At 37.1% G+C, this 15,884-nt stretch overlaps 2 protein-coding genes across 8 annotated transcripts in view; both read right to left on the reverse strand.

Moving 5' to 3' along the window:
- Positions 1-1,636: 1,636 nt before the first annotated feature.
- Positions 1,637-6,114, reverse strand: Rump (heterogeneous nuclear ribonucleoprotein rumpelstiltskin). 5 transcript variants are annotated; one of them, XM_076787566.1, is made up of 10 exons: positions 5,952-6,114; positions 5,304-5,679; positions 4,903-5,208; positions 4,561-4,807; positions 4,308-4,484; positions 4,077-4,226; positions 3,787-3,986; positions 3,330-3,465; positions 2,914-2,990; positions 1,638-2,852 (listed from the first exon to the last, which is right to left on the reverse strand). In XM_076787566.1, the coding sequence occupies exons 1-9, from the start codon at positions 5,966-5,968 to the stop codon at positions 2,935-2,937; spliced, it is 1,665 nt and encodes a 554-aa protein (XP_076643681.1). In that variant the 5' UTR covers positions 5,969-6,114; the 3' UTR covers positions 1,638-2,852; positions 2,914-2,934. The 5 variants fall into 5 exon arrangements, with proteins under 5 accessions (XP_076643680.1, XP_076643678.1, XP_076643681.1 ...); XM_076787565.1 differs by having other exon boundaries at positions 1,637-2,852; positions 3,787-4,226; positions 5,304-5,640; XM_076787563.1 differs by having other exon boundaries at positions 1,637-2,852; positions 3,787-4,226; positions 5,304-5,643.
- Positions 6,115-12,781: 6,667 nt separating this feature from the next.
- LOC143353952 (protein fem-1 homolog CG6966) overlaps positions 12,782-15,884 on the reverse strand; it is a 50,630-nt gene continuing 47,527 nt past the window's right edge. For all 3 annotated transcript variants that reach the window (XM_076787568.1, XM_076787570.1, XM_076787569.1), the window contains 2 exons: positions 15,345-15,530; positions 12,782-14,708 (listed from right to left, as the gene is read on the reverse strand). In XM_076787568.1, coding sequence (XP_076643683.1) covers positions 14,298-14,708; positions 15,345-15,530 — 597 coding nt within the window. In that variant the 3' untranslated portion in view covers positions 12,782-14,297. The remainder of the gene's footprint in view (positions 14,709-15,344; positions 15,531-15,884) is intronic.

Below are 15,884 nucleotides of genomic sequence, written 5' to 3' on the forward strand. Positions count from 1 at the left end.
ATTTGTTGATTGTGAAGAACAAGACATAAAAACTACCTTCAATTTTTCATGACTATGTACTCTCGATCATCCTTCATTGGAAAATGAAATTTTCACCACAGCCAATTCTCGATGTGTAAAACATGTGAAGTTTCTAAGAGATTTTTTCACTTGTTTCTCGTTAATAAAAGTATAGATAGTTTCTTTTAGGTCTGTACAACAACTTAAACAAATGAGAATATGTTAGAGAATGCTACAAATATGATGGATTTGCGTAGTGCCCTTTCTACTCGTCAAACGAGGCCACTTAACTAACTTTCTTTCAAACGTTTCCAAGTTTCTCAAACAAATTAAAAACAGTTACTGCATCATATATGTAATTCGAAACCAACAAAACTTTCACATGTACCTATTACTTAATACACTCTGAGTATAGTTAAAACTAAATCCTTCAATTATATCTTCCATCGTTGTCCCTTTAACAACCACCATTTGGACACACCACTGTAGATATAAATTTGAATAACGACAACGAAAAGATTGTCTGCTGTCCCTATCTTGAGATAATCGTCGGAGTAGTTAAATTCTTCCACTAACATTTTTGGAATAACAAAAGTACGAATGTGAGATTCACTTACGATTGGAAATAGTACATAAACCCATAGCACACGATCTCATGCGTTATCAAATAAGACCCTATGTCTGACATCGATGATAGTATTAAGAAAAAAATGATACAACGTCCTCGAAATGTTAGGATAGAAATTTAGCAGCCACACAGGCGAAGATCGACGACGGTTAATTGATATGGTTCAATACGCATTAATTGTTTCATCGACGACTGCAGGAAAGACTAGATTTAAAAAAGCATTGCCAACCACTTACCATGGAAGTTATAATTGCCACAGAGGGGGTTCGTTTCTTAGTAGTATATCAATTCACTTCGAACATACAGAATTCCACAATTCTTTATAGACCAAGACAGAAGTATCAATAAATATGAAAAATACACTCTGAATACTACAATAAATAAGACTCAACCACAATGTTAAAGGACGAAATGCCACATTACCAGCCAATCTTAACTTCCCCGAAACCTGTTAATCCACTATTTCCATCCACAGTTAAAAAAGCTCTGAGTTAACAAATCTTCAGAGAAAGAGATCCAAAATATTCTTCGAACGATGATGTTCCAGCACAACAGGAACAGATCATTGATAAACAGATTTCAAGCAAATCATACATTCTTGAAAGATGTTCAGTACCGAGGAAACAGGAAACCACAATCGGTTGAAAAGTTTCTCACCTGCGATATAAGCAAAATATTCACCTTAGGAATCGTGGAACTTCGATGTCTCAAAAGTAAATAGGGATATCTACATCTAGAGATAGAATGGTAAATCTTTAAGCAGAGATTTCTGTTGAAAGTGCAATGCATTTGGAACTTTGATTCTGCATAAACATGATTGCAGATCGTTTTAAGTTGCCAAAACGATGCATCTCTTTCTCTCTCTCCCTCTCCCTCTCTCCCTCCTTGCCAATGCATATCCACAGCACTTGACCTGCTTAAAGTATTAAAGAATCACAACAACACAGAAATAAAACACAACGACCAGCATGTTTTTTTTTTTTTTAGTCAAAACGGATTTGAATTTTATTCAATCACTGTCATGATGTTGTGGTTATACAAGAGTGTTATACAATTCGCAGAATCTTCCTCGAAATCTACATGGCGAGAGAAAATATGTTTACCAAAAAATGGGAATTTATAAAATTAGCTGAACCTCTGTCTTATGTGCACATCCTCTTTCGACAGTGAAAGACTATTAAAAATTTTCTTTGTTTTCTTATCGTTCTCTGTGGTTAGAGAATCACCTATTCTTTGGTAAACATATTCTAATGCACAATACGTAAGACAATTCTGCCAAATTTAAGAATGTATAAGGTCATCCAATCTCTTGGTTCGTCGAAGTCTCGAAGCGAGCCAGTCAACTATAAGAAGGGACCTTTCCTAATGACAACTAAAATTTGTATGCTCTACTTGAATCTCCAAGGTACTAAGAACGATGTGGCGCGACGAATAAAAGGATCAGACCGCAGAACTACAAATGGAAACAATACACAGTCCCCTGGTTGAGCCATCGTGTACCTTGTTATGTGTTAGATACAAGAATAGAGTGCGACCGATACCACTGAAAAAACGACATACGTCCACGATCTGCGTAGGATTGTGCATGAAAATATCTATCATACATGGACAAACTTTAAACTCGTTAAGCCCGTAACAGCTATATCGCATTTAGTATTTATGCTTGAAAGATTAATCTGTCTAACCTGGATCGATCGAGCCAGTCCGCGAACACGACCAAGAGTGTCACATGTTCTCCGGACCGGAATGTGAGAAAACCGATTGATCTCTCGTCACAAAACACTATGAAAATAAACTTACAAACTACGTTTTGATAATTACTGTAAATAGTGTAAACCTATGTACTGAAAAAACCTACGGATTACGTTGAACATTATGAACCTAAGCCTAACAATTAAACTACGTATCGATCACACGAAAGGGTATTCGATTTCGGGAGTGAACAATTAGTAGGAGCTTCCACTGTAAAAAGGAACGATAATTCTCTAATAAAGAATTTGTAAACTGAAACAGTCGTATAGCAAGGAAGGTTGATTCACCGGCAGCGAACAAGTATTTTTTCGACGTTGAAGTAGGCATTAAAATACGATTGTTGATCTTCCAACGACAGATACTTCTCACCCACTGTCCTACGTTCTGCCACACAACTAGGATGAATTTCAAGTATTGTCATCAGGAGCGGAACAATCCTGCAGACGACAAACGAACACCCAGTCTCCTCTCGCTGCGCATCAATAAGTTATGGTTAAGCATTAACCCCACCGGAGGTTCGCTATTAGTGTTACCTTAAATATGTTCCCCAACTTTTAGTAAAGGCGAACATCGATTGTTCTACCCTCGATACGCGACCGATCCATCATAGCTGTACACATGATATTAAGGAAAATTTTTCAATCGTTAACACAATTTTGTTGAGCTTATCATAGATTTTGTTAATAAATTACGTTAAAATCATTCCTACTAAGAGACAGCCAAGAGGAACATCTACCTCGGGCAACTATGGCAACACGAAAGAAGAAAGAGAAAATTTACTTCTCTTCCTTAAAGTTTCTAGACTACTAAAAATATTCGTATATCCTAATCTCCAATCCCAATTTTCGACTATTGCTCGACATCACTTTTAAAGCATACTCACGGACATTGTGTACTATGCAATGAAAAACAATTTTGCTTCGGTATAAATGTGTTTGTAAAAGGATACACACAGCTCGCTCAGCATCCCATTCAGATGCGAATCGTACCATTCCCATGTCGGTACCCCGCATTTCAGCGAATTTGACTTCCCCAACATCTTGGAACTTGTCTCGTAGCATTTGCCATGTGGTGTTTGGCGGTAACTATAGTTACACGATTTATATGCACGTAAGTTTTCATTCAACATTATGCGAAGCATGTTATCACTACGAGATACCCACCGATTTTATTTATCGTTACACAAGTAGCCCACGAAAGTATTCAAACGCTCTTTAAATTAGAATAACTTTTCTAATAGAACTACAACATATATAAAGATGAATCAAATCGGTGGGTATCTCATAGTAAAGTCTCCTCGTTAGGGTAATTTAAAATCGATATCCAAAGATAATGATAAAATGACTATGAATTGTGAAGTATCTATTATGGTCTCCAAGTTATGCATGAAAAGAATTTATACGTACATTTCCTATTAAAATAGTATCAGACATTGGTCGTGAACCATTGGCATTTTGTCTATTGCCACCTCCTCCCTGACCCTGATTGCCAGAGAAACCACCACCTCCGCCAGGACCGCGGTCATTGTCTCCTCTATTGAATCCACCGTCAAAATCTCTGCCGCCTCCGAAGTTAGAACCACCGAAAGCATTGTTTCCACCGAAGCCTACATCATTATCCATTTTAGATAAGCCTCGCGGCGCAAAGGAATTGTTGCCTTGTCCGCCGGTTAAAGAGGCTTGTAAGTTAGACAAACCTCCGACTCCACCGCCGAAGTTATTTAAATTAGATGCCAATTCATTGGTCAAAGATTGATTCAGCAAAGAACTGGTGGTCAGGTTTGCACTTAAACCTCCTGCCAGACTTGCTTGAAGAGCTGCAGCATTTGTGTTTGATAATGCAGATGCTAATATAAATTAATTTATCATTATTTTCTTACTTCGTAATCGAAGCCGACACTTAAATTTCTAGTAAACAGAAGACTTACCTAACTGTGCAGGCACAACATTGTTTAAGCCAGCGCCAAAGGCTCCGGCAGCCAACACAGGAGCGGAAATAGGATTTACAACAGGGGGATTATTTGCCTGAACATTAGGAATGTTTCTAGCTACATCCATTAATCTATTACCACCTGCTCCAAGACCCATTCCAATTCCCTTTAAACCTGTCACGACATTAGCAATTACTTCAATTTCTGTAATTGAAATATTAATGCGAATTGTAATAAGATGAATGTATACCTTCTGGTAACTTTGGTGGCATGTCTGGTTCGTTTGCTCTATCGAGTCGAACGGTCATGCGTCTATCATACAATTGTTGATTATGGAGCATCGAAATAGCTTGTACAGATTCCACTGGATGGTCATATTCTACAACTCCGAAACCTCTGGATTTTCCATCTTTGTCTTTACCTAACTCAACATGCAGTACTTTACCAGCTAACTTAAATACTTCCAATAACTTCTTCTCGTCCACTTTGTAGTCAAGCTAAATATACAATATATTCAGTGTTTATTGATCACCTCTTCATTGTTATATAACTCAATTTAATTATCATAATCTTTGTGTAAAACTGAACTTACATTTGCTACAAATACCCTAGTGACTAAAGGTCCATTAATACCTAATGATTCTAAAAACTGAGTACTTAAACCATAAGTATTTCCAAATTTATTATCTCCGCCGCCACCGCCTCCTCCTCCGCCGCCGCCGCCGCCACCGCCACCACCACCACCACCACCTCCAGCACCGCCACCAGTAGGAAGATTCATATTTTGTCGTCCACCTCCTTGTGGTCGTGGTGGGTCTCTAAATCTATCGTCACGAATTCTATCATTGTTGCGTGCAGTGCCTAAACGGCCATATTTATCACGTTCAACGTCGAAGTCCTAAAATGGATATGTGTTTAATAAATGTTTATAATATTGAGTATGGTAATGTAGTTCCAAGTATAAGTTGACTGAAAAAATAATAGTATACTAACTACCTCCTTCACCACAAGCTTTCTTCCTTTAATATCATATCTATGCATCTTTTCCACAGCTATTTTCACAGAGTCTATATCCTCGAATTCTACGATTCCACAGCCTCTCGGTTTGTCATTTTCGTCGGTAAAAAGCTCAACATGCGCAACCTTTCCAACCTCGGTCCGGAAAAGATCCTTAAGATCTTGCCAACGAAAATCATACGGAATGTTTGATACATAAATCCGGCGATCCGAAGGTTTTCGACCACCTCGATCATTCCGTTCCCTGCTTCGATCACGACTCGTTGAATTTATGCGATTTTGTCTGTCTGATCTGCGATTGCGATCTCGTTCCCTACTTCGATCCCGTTCATCATTATTTTGCACTTGAATCCTAATGTTAATAAAGATACATAGGAATATCGTACACGAGATAATATTCGGTAACTGTTATCTTCAATAGCGTCAACAACACGCATATGCGTTAAGCTTATCCATCGTGCAATCTGTGTAAATTTTGATCGATGCTACGTAATTAAACAAACACCACGCTGCTGATATATCCGAATAGATTAGCGTCGGTTTACGGTAATTCAATGTGATTTCACATGCCGACAGAGGAACATTCGATTAGATTTCTTAAAAAGTATCGATTACCATACTTACTCTTCTTGTTTTATCATCGTCGAGGCTTCTTTCACTATGCAAACAATTTATAATCACGCGATGAACTTATACTAAAGTTCGAAGCTAAAAAGAGTAAAAGACACCCTGCATCCAAACATACGCGATCACGAAGCGTCTTATAAAATGGCCGACCTCGGAAGTAGTAAACCGTACCGGAAACTGCTATACCCAAAAATAAGTTCCTGTTGCGAAAAAAGAAATATAATTTCAAGTATGTTGGCTAATTCTCGAACAAGCATTAATATTTCAAACATTTATTAGCACGCATTTCTGTAATTGCGAAACATGTCCGTTGTACATATATAAATATATAGAAAATACAATAAGTGCGACCTATAGCTTCATTTCTTATGAAGTACATTTATCGTCGGAACAGATGTTCACCCCACTTTGATAATTCGATAATCATTATCACTGAGATAAGAGTTCACTCTTACATCATGATGTTTAATGGCATACGAAATATTCTGAAAAATGCAATACAAATATGTAAATTAGAGTTGAACATTTTTTCACTGATGTCTACATTATTTGTAAGTTCTTTATGCTCTGATATTTTGCGATAACGCGACATTTTTAATTAATATCTATTTCTTCGGTATAAAATGGCAAGTACATATAGATAAGTAGACTAGTGGCGCTACTGACTTGTTAGTACCACCATTGTGTCGTTAGATGGCAATAGAGTACTTTTTAATAGTTTCAAAAGTAAACATTAATTGTACAATTTATTCAGTTAAATTTTTTATACTGATTTTAATTACATGTTAATTTTTTATTGAAATTAACAGGAAAGGGACACGTTTAATCGTATGGTGCCCCCACCACTGCCCACAGCGGCCACAGCGCGATGGTGATAACAGAGAGGATAGGAGAGTGCTCACGCCCGGGTTTTCGGCGTTCCCGATATAGTGCTGACATCTGCTCAGCCTTAGCATGGCACAGAACCGTGTCGTCTTTCCTAGAACAGAACCGTGTCGTCTTTTAGCATGACACAGAACCGTGTCGTCTTTCCTGGAACAGAACCGTGTCGTCTTTCCTGGAAGAGAATCGTGTCGTCTTTTAGCATAAAACCGAACGCACATTATTTTTTTAACCAGGATTAGAACGTACAGCTTAATTGTTTTATATGAAATATCTAACTAACATGTAAATCTTGTGTACAAAATCTCTAATTAATATAAATTCAGAATAATATTAATTGTAATGATACGTATTTTATTTTTTTCCAATTTTGTAGTTGCAAACTCTAGTTGTAAAAAATGGAAAACCCGGAAAAATTCGAACAAATACAGATCTCATATCGAAGTTTAAAAGCGACCAACCTGAATATTAATCTAATAATGAGCTATTGTCATCAACACTATCTTAAATTTGTTCATATATTTAGCTACTGTTATTATTAATTAAAAAAAATTTTCTTTCATGAATAAATATTTTTTCCACCTCAGCACCATAAGATTTTTACTAGATGACTTTAAAAACACATTAGAACTATTTTTAAATAATTTTACTCGAAAACATTCTAGTTTGCTTTTTATTTCACCGTTCTACTAATTTTTTATGGGCTGCATTGCACTCTTTTACAACTCAATACCATGGTACCATCCATATTCAAGGAAGAACAATTTTTTGCGACGATCATTGAAAAAACAAAAGTGTTTCCTTCATTTCAGTCCTTTAGTGCGTTGGTGACGTAGCGCCCAGCACACCTACCTGTGTTCTGTGTCCCATCTGGAGTTTTATGGTACGCTCACTCGCAAGCCAGACCATACAAACGAATGCATCCACAACTTCCAGAGACCTGCCTCCAAAACTAATTAAAGGAAGGCTAGACATGCAGTGTGTACTAAACTCCTGAAAAGAGGTGGATTCCAGTCGCTCGTGTCATAAACCGCATTCGATACTTCATCGACAGGGTGATCTTACATATTTCTGTAACAGTTCCTGAACACATTATCATTCATGTGAAACTGCTTTGTACGACATTACACACGCCACATAATTTTTATTTTCTAATTTTGTCAAAGTAGTATATATAACAGAATCATACAAGTGTCTACAATTACTTGAAATCCAAAATACAGAGCGTTTCTTCCTCTGCGACTGTAAAAAAGGACTTTAAAAGAATGTTTAGATAACAGGTGGGCTGTCCTTCCAAAAGGCACCTGTGGCCAGAGTTGGGCATTATTTAGATAAAAAATTATTTAAATAACGATTCGAATAAAAGATACTTTATCTTTATTCGTTATTCGAAGGTTCGAATCAAAAAAGTATCTTTATTCGATGAGTATCAGATAAATAATTTTATTCGGCGAGAATTTATCCGACGAATAAAGATAATTTTTTTTATTCGAAGCGGATTTATTCGAACTTCGAATAACTTTTGCCGAGCGCCGAGCATCAAAGACTCAGCGACGACAGACGACATACAATGTAAGCGGATGGAGAATCGCGCACGAATGAAAGTTTAAACTTTTAGATTTTTCAACATATCCTCAAAAAATTGTGACGAGCGAATGGAGGGGATTTTCCTGATGAAAATGAAATCAAATTCGAGTGTAATCGAACAAGTTTCACTGATACGTAATGGTACGATAAAAATTACAATCTCATTAAAGACAGTCCAAATGATGTCGTGTTTGGACTCATTTCGATCGGAACAAGCTCTACAACTCATTCGTCTTAAAATATTGTTCTGATTAAAAACATACAAGCATAAATTGCCAATAATGCTGGTTTCCCCATCTGGTTACATTGTAGGCTGTTGGTCGGTCGCTGGTCTTTGAAGTTCCGAGCTCGCAGAGTCGCGAGATATCGGTGTGAAACAACTACCAATCCAATTGCAAAACTTCATTATTTTTCATGATTTTTTTATGGGACTTGCGCCAACTAATTCGTGGCATTCTTCTGATTAAAATGACACTAAACACGGTACAAATTGGACTGTATTTAGCATTTTTATCTGTAGATTTATTCGAAGCCTTCGAATAAATCTTCGGATAACTTTTACCAGCTCGACAAATAAACGGCGACGATGGCCGACGAGGACCGACGAGCGCCGAACGTGGAAGACCCAGCGACTGCCAAACGGTATACAATGTAAGCGGATGGAGAATCGCGCACGAATGAAAGTTTAAACTTTTAGATTTTTCAACATATCCTCAAAAAATTGTGACGAGCGAACGAGGGGATTTTCCTGATAAAAATGAGGTCAAATTCGAGTGTAATCGAACAAGTTTCACTGTTACGTAATGTTACGATAAGAATTACAATCTCATTAAAGACAGTCCAAATGATGTCGTGTTTGGACTCATTTCGATCGGAACAAGCTCTACAACTCATTCGTCTTAACAATATTGTTCTGATTAAAAACATACAACCATAAATTGCCAATAATGCGCGATTCTCCATCCGCTTACATTGTATACCGTAAAGCAGTCGCTGGGTCTTCGACGTTCGGCGCTCGTCGGTCCTCGTCAGCCGTCGTCGCCGTTTATTCGTCGAGCTGGCAAAAGTTATCCGAAGATTTAATCGAAGCCTTCGAATAAATCTACGGATAAAAATGCTAAATACAGTCCAATTTGTACCGTGTTTAGTGTCATTTTAATCAGAAGAATGCCACGAATTAGTTGGCGCAAGTCCCATAAAAAAATCATGAAAAATAATGAAGTTTTGCAATTGGATTGGTAGTTGTTTCACACCGATATCTCGCGACTCTGCGAGCTCGGAACTTCAAAGACCAGCGACCGACCAACAGCCTACAATGTAAGCAGATGGGGAAACCAGCATTATTGGCAATTTATGCTTGTATGTTTTTAATCAGAACAATATTTTAAGACGAATGAGTTGTAGAGCTTGTTCCGATCGAAATGAGTCCAAACACGACATCATTTGGACTGTCTTTAATGAGATTGTAATTTTTATCGTAACATTACGTATCAGTGAAACTTGTTCGATTACACTCGAATTTGACCTCATTTTCATCAGGAAAATCACCTCCATTCGCTCGTCACAATTTCATGAGGATATATTGAAAAATCTAAAAGTTTAAACTTTCATTCGTGCGCGATTCTCCATCCGCTTACATTGTATGTCGTCTGTCGTCGCTGGGTCTTTGAAGTAGGGCTGTTACTTTGCTTCGAAGGTCGAAGATTTCGAAGCTTCGAAGCTTCGAATATCGAAGCTTCGATTGCAGAAAATTCGAAGGTTCGAAGCTTCGAAACTTCGAAACTTCGCCACTTCGAAACTTCGAACCTTCGATTCGTTTCCAGTTAACGGATAAAAGGAATAAATTTTCATAATTTGTTTCTATATTCACCATCTGAATTATTTCAATAATTTATTGTTAAGAATGTGCCGAAGTTAATTATTTGCCGAACCTTCGAACCTTCGATTTTCATCACCTTCGAAGGTCCCTTCGATCCTTCGAATCCTTCGAAGCTTCGGAAAAGTAACAGCCCTACTTTGAAGCTCGGCGCTCGGCAAAAGTTACTCGAAGATTTATTCGAAGCCTTCGAATAAAAGATACAGATAAAAGATGAAAAAATTATTCGAAGTTCGAATAAATCCGCTTCGAATAGAAAAAATTATCTTTATTCGTCGGATAAATTCTCGACGAATAAAATTATTTATCCGATACTCGTCCAATAAAGATGCTTTTTTTTATTCGAACCTTCAAATAACAAATAAAGATAAAGTATTTTTTATTCAAATTTTCATTTAAATAATTTTTTATCCCAAATAATGCCCATCTCTGCGAGGGCCGTTAGCACCGTGAAAGATTTACTTAATATTTAATTGAATTTAATAATTACAAAGAGTGTATCATGAACAAAGTGCATGCACTTGGAACTGTTACAGAAATATGTAAGATCACCCTTTCGATGAAGTATCGAATGAGGTTTATAACACGAGCGACTGGAATCCGCCTCTTTTGAGGAGTTTAGTACACACTGCATGTCTAGCCTTCCTTTAATTAGTTTTGGAGGCAGGTCTCTGGAAGTTGTGGATGCATTCGCTTGTACGGTCTGCCTTGCGAGTCAATAGCAATTGTTAGCGTACCATAAAACTCCAGATGTCACACAGAACACAGGTAGGTGTGCTGGGCAATATGTCACCAACGCACTAAAGGACTGAAACGAAGGAAACACTTTTGTTTTTTCAATGATCGTCGCAAAAAATTGTTCTTCCTTGAATATGGATGGTACCATGGTATTGGGTTGTAAAGGGGTGTTACACAGAGCTGCAATGCAGCCCATAAAAAATTAGTAGAACGGTGAAATAAAGAGTAAACTAGAATGTTTTCGAGTAAAATTATTTAAAAATAGTTCTAATGTGTTTTTAAAGTCATCTAGTAAAAATCTTATGGTGCTGAGGTGGAAAAAATATTTATTCATGAAAGAAAATTTTTTTTAATTAATAATAACAGTAGCTAAATATATGAAAAAATTTAAGATAGTGTTGATGACAATAGCTCATTATTAGATTAATATTCAGGTTGGTCGCTTTTAAACTTCGATATGAGATCTGTATTTGTTCGAATTTTTCCGGGTTTTCCATTTTTTACAACTAGAGTTTGCAACTACAAAATTGGAAAAAAATAAAATACGTATCATTACAATTAATATTATTCTTAATTTATATTAATTAGAGATTTTGTACACAAGATTTACATGTTAGTTACATATTTCATATAAAACGATTAAGCTGTACGTTCTAATCCTGGTTAAAAAAATAATGTGCGTACAGTTTTATGCTAAAAGACTGACCGGTTCTGTGCCATGCTAAAAGACTGACCGGTTCTGTTCCAGGAAAGACTGACCGGTTCTGTGCCATGCTAAAGCGGCGATGTTACGAAAGTGGGAATGCCGAAACCCCGGGCATGAGCACTCTCATTCCTCTCTGCAGATACAAGTCTCTTTCTTCTAAAAATCATACTACTTCTAATAACGCAGTTTTCGTTTGTTTCTTCCATTTCTTATTTCCATTGTAATACCCAGAACAAATTCTCCAGTTATTACTTCAAATTATTCACGTCATTATTTTATGACAACTCGAGCGTTGCGCAGCACTTCGAACAGAGCATGCAAACTGAACAAGACCTCGATAATTTTCATTACTTGACATTCTTTGGCGACATTTTTCGACTGGTGGCAATTACAATATGATCTGTTTTGCGTTGGATGCGTATGTGAATACGGCCATGAGGTCGACTTAATCCTTTACGAAAGACATGTTTTTCCTTATAGCCGTATATAATCGAAATCCTTGAAGCATGTTTTAAATTTTTATTATAGGCCGAAATAAAAAAGTTGTAGAAAGCAAATCTAGAATTTTTAACTGTCGATTCTACAGAGAAATTCAATACATTTTCTACATGTGAAATTAAATTCATTATCTTCTTGTTGGTTGCGCAAGCTTTACCGACTTTCGTATTTTCGCGCGATATTTTCACCACGAACGCGCTATGGCCGCTACGGCTACGGAGAAACTTGCTATCGTTTCTTTGCCCCGTCCGGCGGAATGGGCGCATGGAAAGGGAAGCCGGCGCGTGAGGGGCCTCTACCGTGGACTAATAACTAATTAGATTTGTGATAAGAATTTATCTTTGTAATAAATTAACATATTTACGTCAATGCAAATATTGTACAATAGACTTACCAATGACATGAAATTGTATTTATTTGAAGTTTTCAAAAATAAGGTTTCAAACAGGACTGTAATTTTTTCGAAAAAGTTAAGCTATTCAATTTTCTGGAGCAGACTATAATGTAATACGAGTAAATAAAAATAAATAAACGTATCGGTATATTATTAATCACACCTGTATTTTCACAGTCTTTACATTACAAAACAGTTAATAAACTGAGTAGTTTCAAACGTAAGATACTTTTTTTGTAGAGAATTCTAGGGTTCATGAGAAACTATAGTACGTAAGTGTATACGTTAATGCGATTACGAAATGTAAACCTTCTGAAGGAGTATAAAATTACTAAACTGAGCAAAAAATGATCAATGAAATTCCATATCCTTCTTTCCTCGCTTACGATCTGTCCTTATAATCGTGCTATTTATTCTCAAGTGCAAATGTATAACCGTTCTCAAAAAAAGCACCTTACATAAACACTTTGCTTATGATGATTCTTGTGTACATGTATAATTCTGTATAATACGTATAATCTATATATCACACACACACACACACACACACATATATACATACCTATTTATGTATATATGGATGTGTGTGTGTTTTATATGTATATATATATATATATGTATATGTTTATCACATTTTGAATAAAACTAAACTTAAGGATCGATGTCACTGAATAGTTCACAAATGAACTGCACATATGAATCATAATATGCACATAGAACTCTGAATCTGTCAAAATAATAAACAGAAATAACTTAACTGATTTCCCGACGATAATCGTAATTCATATTTCACAGTCTGCGACGCTGGAGTCGCATGTATTATTTTCACGTGAATCGCTAAATCGCTCTACACGGAAAAAAATGGTGAATTACGCGATTTTATCCCCTTTTTTTATTTCTTTATACAACGATGAAAATAAAATTAGTTTTTTTCCCTACAATTACACAACTTTCTCTGATTTAGTATACATTCATGTTATGACTAAATAGGATCAACGTAATGTGTATATTATGGCTCGTATGGGGTTTATGTATAAGGGAGATGGCTGTCAGCCGAGTATACAATAATAAAATCACATTGATCGATATTTCTAAGTCATTACGATCGATCCCAGTAAGTTTATCTCCTAGATTCTCTGTTTCAAAGATTTCAATGTCCTTCATTGATTTATCACCGTGTATCAATGCACGAGAATATTTCTGTGCCTTTAAAAAAAGAAATCGCTTGCAACAAGAGTATCTGAAATTTGTTATACAAGATTATTGTGTATGTTGTTTTGTTGTATATGTTCCTGCAAATACAAAACGACAGTCGCATCATCGATAAACAGACTCACGCGATTGATGCGTGCCGGCGATTCTCTGGAATTAAAACCCGAATATCGAAGGAGACGCGTTTCTAGGAGCACGTTCTATATTAAGTGCACTGTTTTTAATTGTATTATCACATGAATAGTAATGTCAGGTCTCTCGAGGGGGGGGGGGCAGGTTTCACACTTTCCCATTAAGAAACTTATTTCTAGCATAGGTTTGCTATCCCAAAAGGATGCAAAACTTCATCGCCAACTCTTTCATCTTTCAGTAAACAAATTCAATTCTTTCGCGGCATTTTAAAAACAACATCGCAACATCCACGGTGTTGCCGTCTATCAACTAACACCATTAATGCATTTGAACGAACGATCGGAGATGCTTCGGAACTTCTTCAAGCCTATGCGTTCTTTTGACTACTCTGGCCGCCAGGCATGCGAGCGTAATGTATTTCATCGGCTTCAAAGAATAGTACAGGCGTTTGTCGCGTGCCAACGTTTCGAACGATTCGCCGTCGTTGTTAACGGCGTCGATGTGAGCACCTGCTTCGAGAAGAGTGATAATAAGATCTTGCCGCCATAGCAAGATGTGCGACTGAGCAGCAAAATGCAACGGTGTGTTCCCTTCGTCATCTCTCGCGTTGACGTCGGCGCCAACTTTGATAAGAGCCATTGCTAAATTCGTGGATGGAAACTTGGAGCTCGTATACTTGCCGATGGACGTGCCTTGTCCGCTATAAATCACGTGCAGCACGTGAGGTACCTAAAAGAAAGAACACCATGAGCCTTGCGGTTCAATGAAAACTTATTACCAGGTGCAAAGAATTGCTTCATTAGAAATATCAGAAAAAACTGAATAATTGATTTTGATACTCTAGGTCAAAATAGCAGGGTTAAAATAGAAAATCGAATTTTAAAAGAATTAGGAAAGGGTGAAAAGGCATTGGACAAGTCTTTGGTCATACGCTATTATACATGAACGAACATCTAACATCATTACTGAAGAATATAAGATGGTCTGTTGTAGATGGAACACCATGTATATTCAATACTGGTCCTTCAATAATGGAATGTTAAATATTTTAATTGTTCATTTAATTCAGGTCTGGGCAACTGGTGGCTCGCGAGCCATACGCGAGTCCTCTTTCCAATCCTGAGACCCCCCACCATGTTCCAATGCAGTGTGGGGGAAGGGGCGGTGGGCGTTACGAACATAGGAGCATAGTATGCCCCCTAGGGCATAGGAGGTTGTCTCCCAGAGAGATAAAAGCATGCTAGGGTAATATGCAGTGACCATTGGCTGGGGAACCTTTACACTGGTGGTGGAGGTCGTGAAGTGACGGCGGGGAAGTTGCCCAGGTCTGACTTAAATAGATGAAATGTGGTTTGTCGTACTTACAGATTTTATTCGAACTAATTCATAGATAGCTTTGTGTAGAGCGATATATTCTTCAGAGCCCTCTTCAGGAAGATCATGCGTCGACAAACATGCCAGATGTAAAGCGATCACGAGAACTTTACTAAACTTTAAGTTGTTTTCGCAATCTTTGTTCAACATTTTCTTTCCTAGTTCCACTTCCATAACCTGCGCAACAATGAGACACTTTATTATGCATGTGCATTTTAACTTCCGACAAAATATACACCAGCGTGCAACTACAAAGAGAGGTAGTAAATTCAGCAGGACTGTAAAGAGAATTTTGACTCTACCGGTTCATGAAGAATATCATGACAGTAAGGAACTAATGTTTTATTTAGGGATCTATAAAGGCATCTACTGTAACTTAGATATTCTTTCCAACCAGTATCAAGAATTATCTAAATACTGGGGATAGCCATAATCTTGAAGACGATACCGTAGTATCTCTCCGTAACTGTCGTATCATCGGGTCCACCAAACGACAGTTATAGTTAAATTTTATTGTTACACATGTAATTA

The sequence above is a fragment of the Halictus rubicundus genome, chromosome 5 (genome assembly GCF_050948215.1).
Source record: "Halictus rubicundus isolate RS-2024b chromosome 5, iyHalRubi1_principal, whole genome shotgun sequence".
NCBI classification, from domain to species: Eukaryota; Metazoa; Arthropoda; class Insecta; order Hymenoptera; family Halictidae; genus Halictus; species Halictus rubicundus.

What these genes read in the sequence shown, in the direction of transcription:
- Rump (XM_076787561.1), bottom strand. An exon ending in AGCTTGTGGTGAAGGAGGTA is followed by an intron (nt 5,209 to 5,303) that starts GTTAGTATACTA and finishes TATCCATTTTAG; the next exon opens with GACTTCGACGTTGAACGTGA. An exon ending in GGATGCTGAGCGAGCTGTGT is followed by an intron (nt 2,991 to 3,329) that starts GTATCCTTTTAC and finishes TCATGTGTACAG; the next exon opens with CTATGATGGATCGGTCGCGT.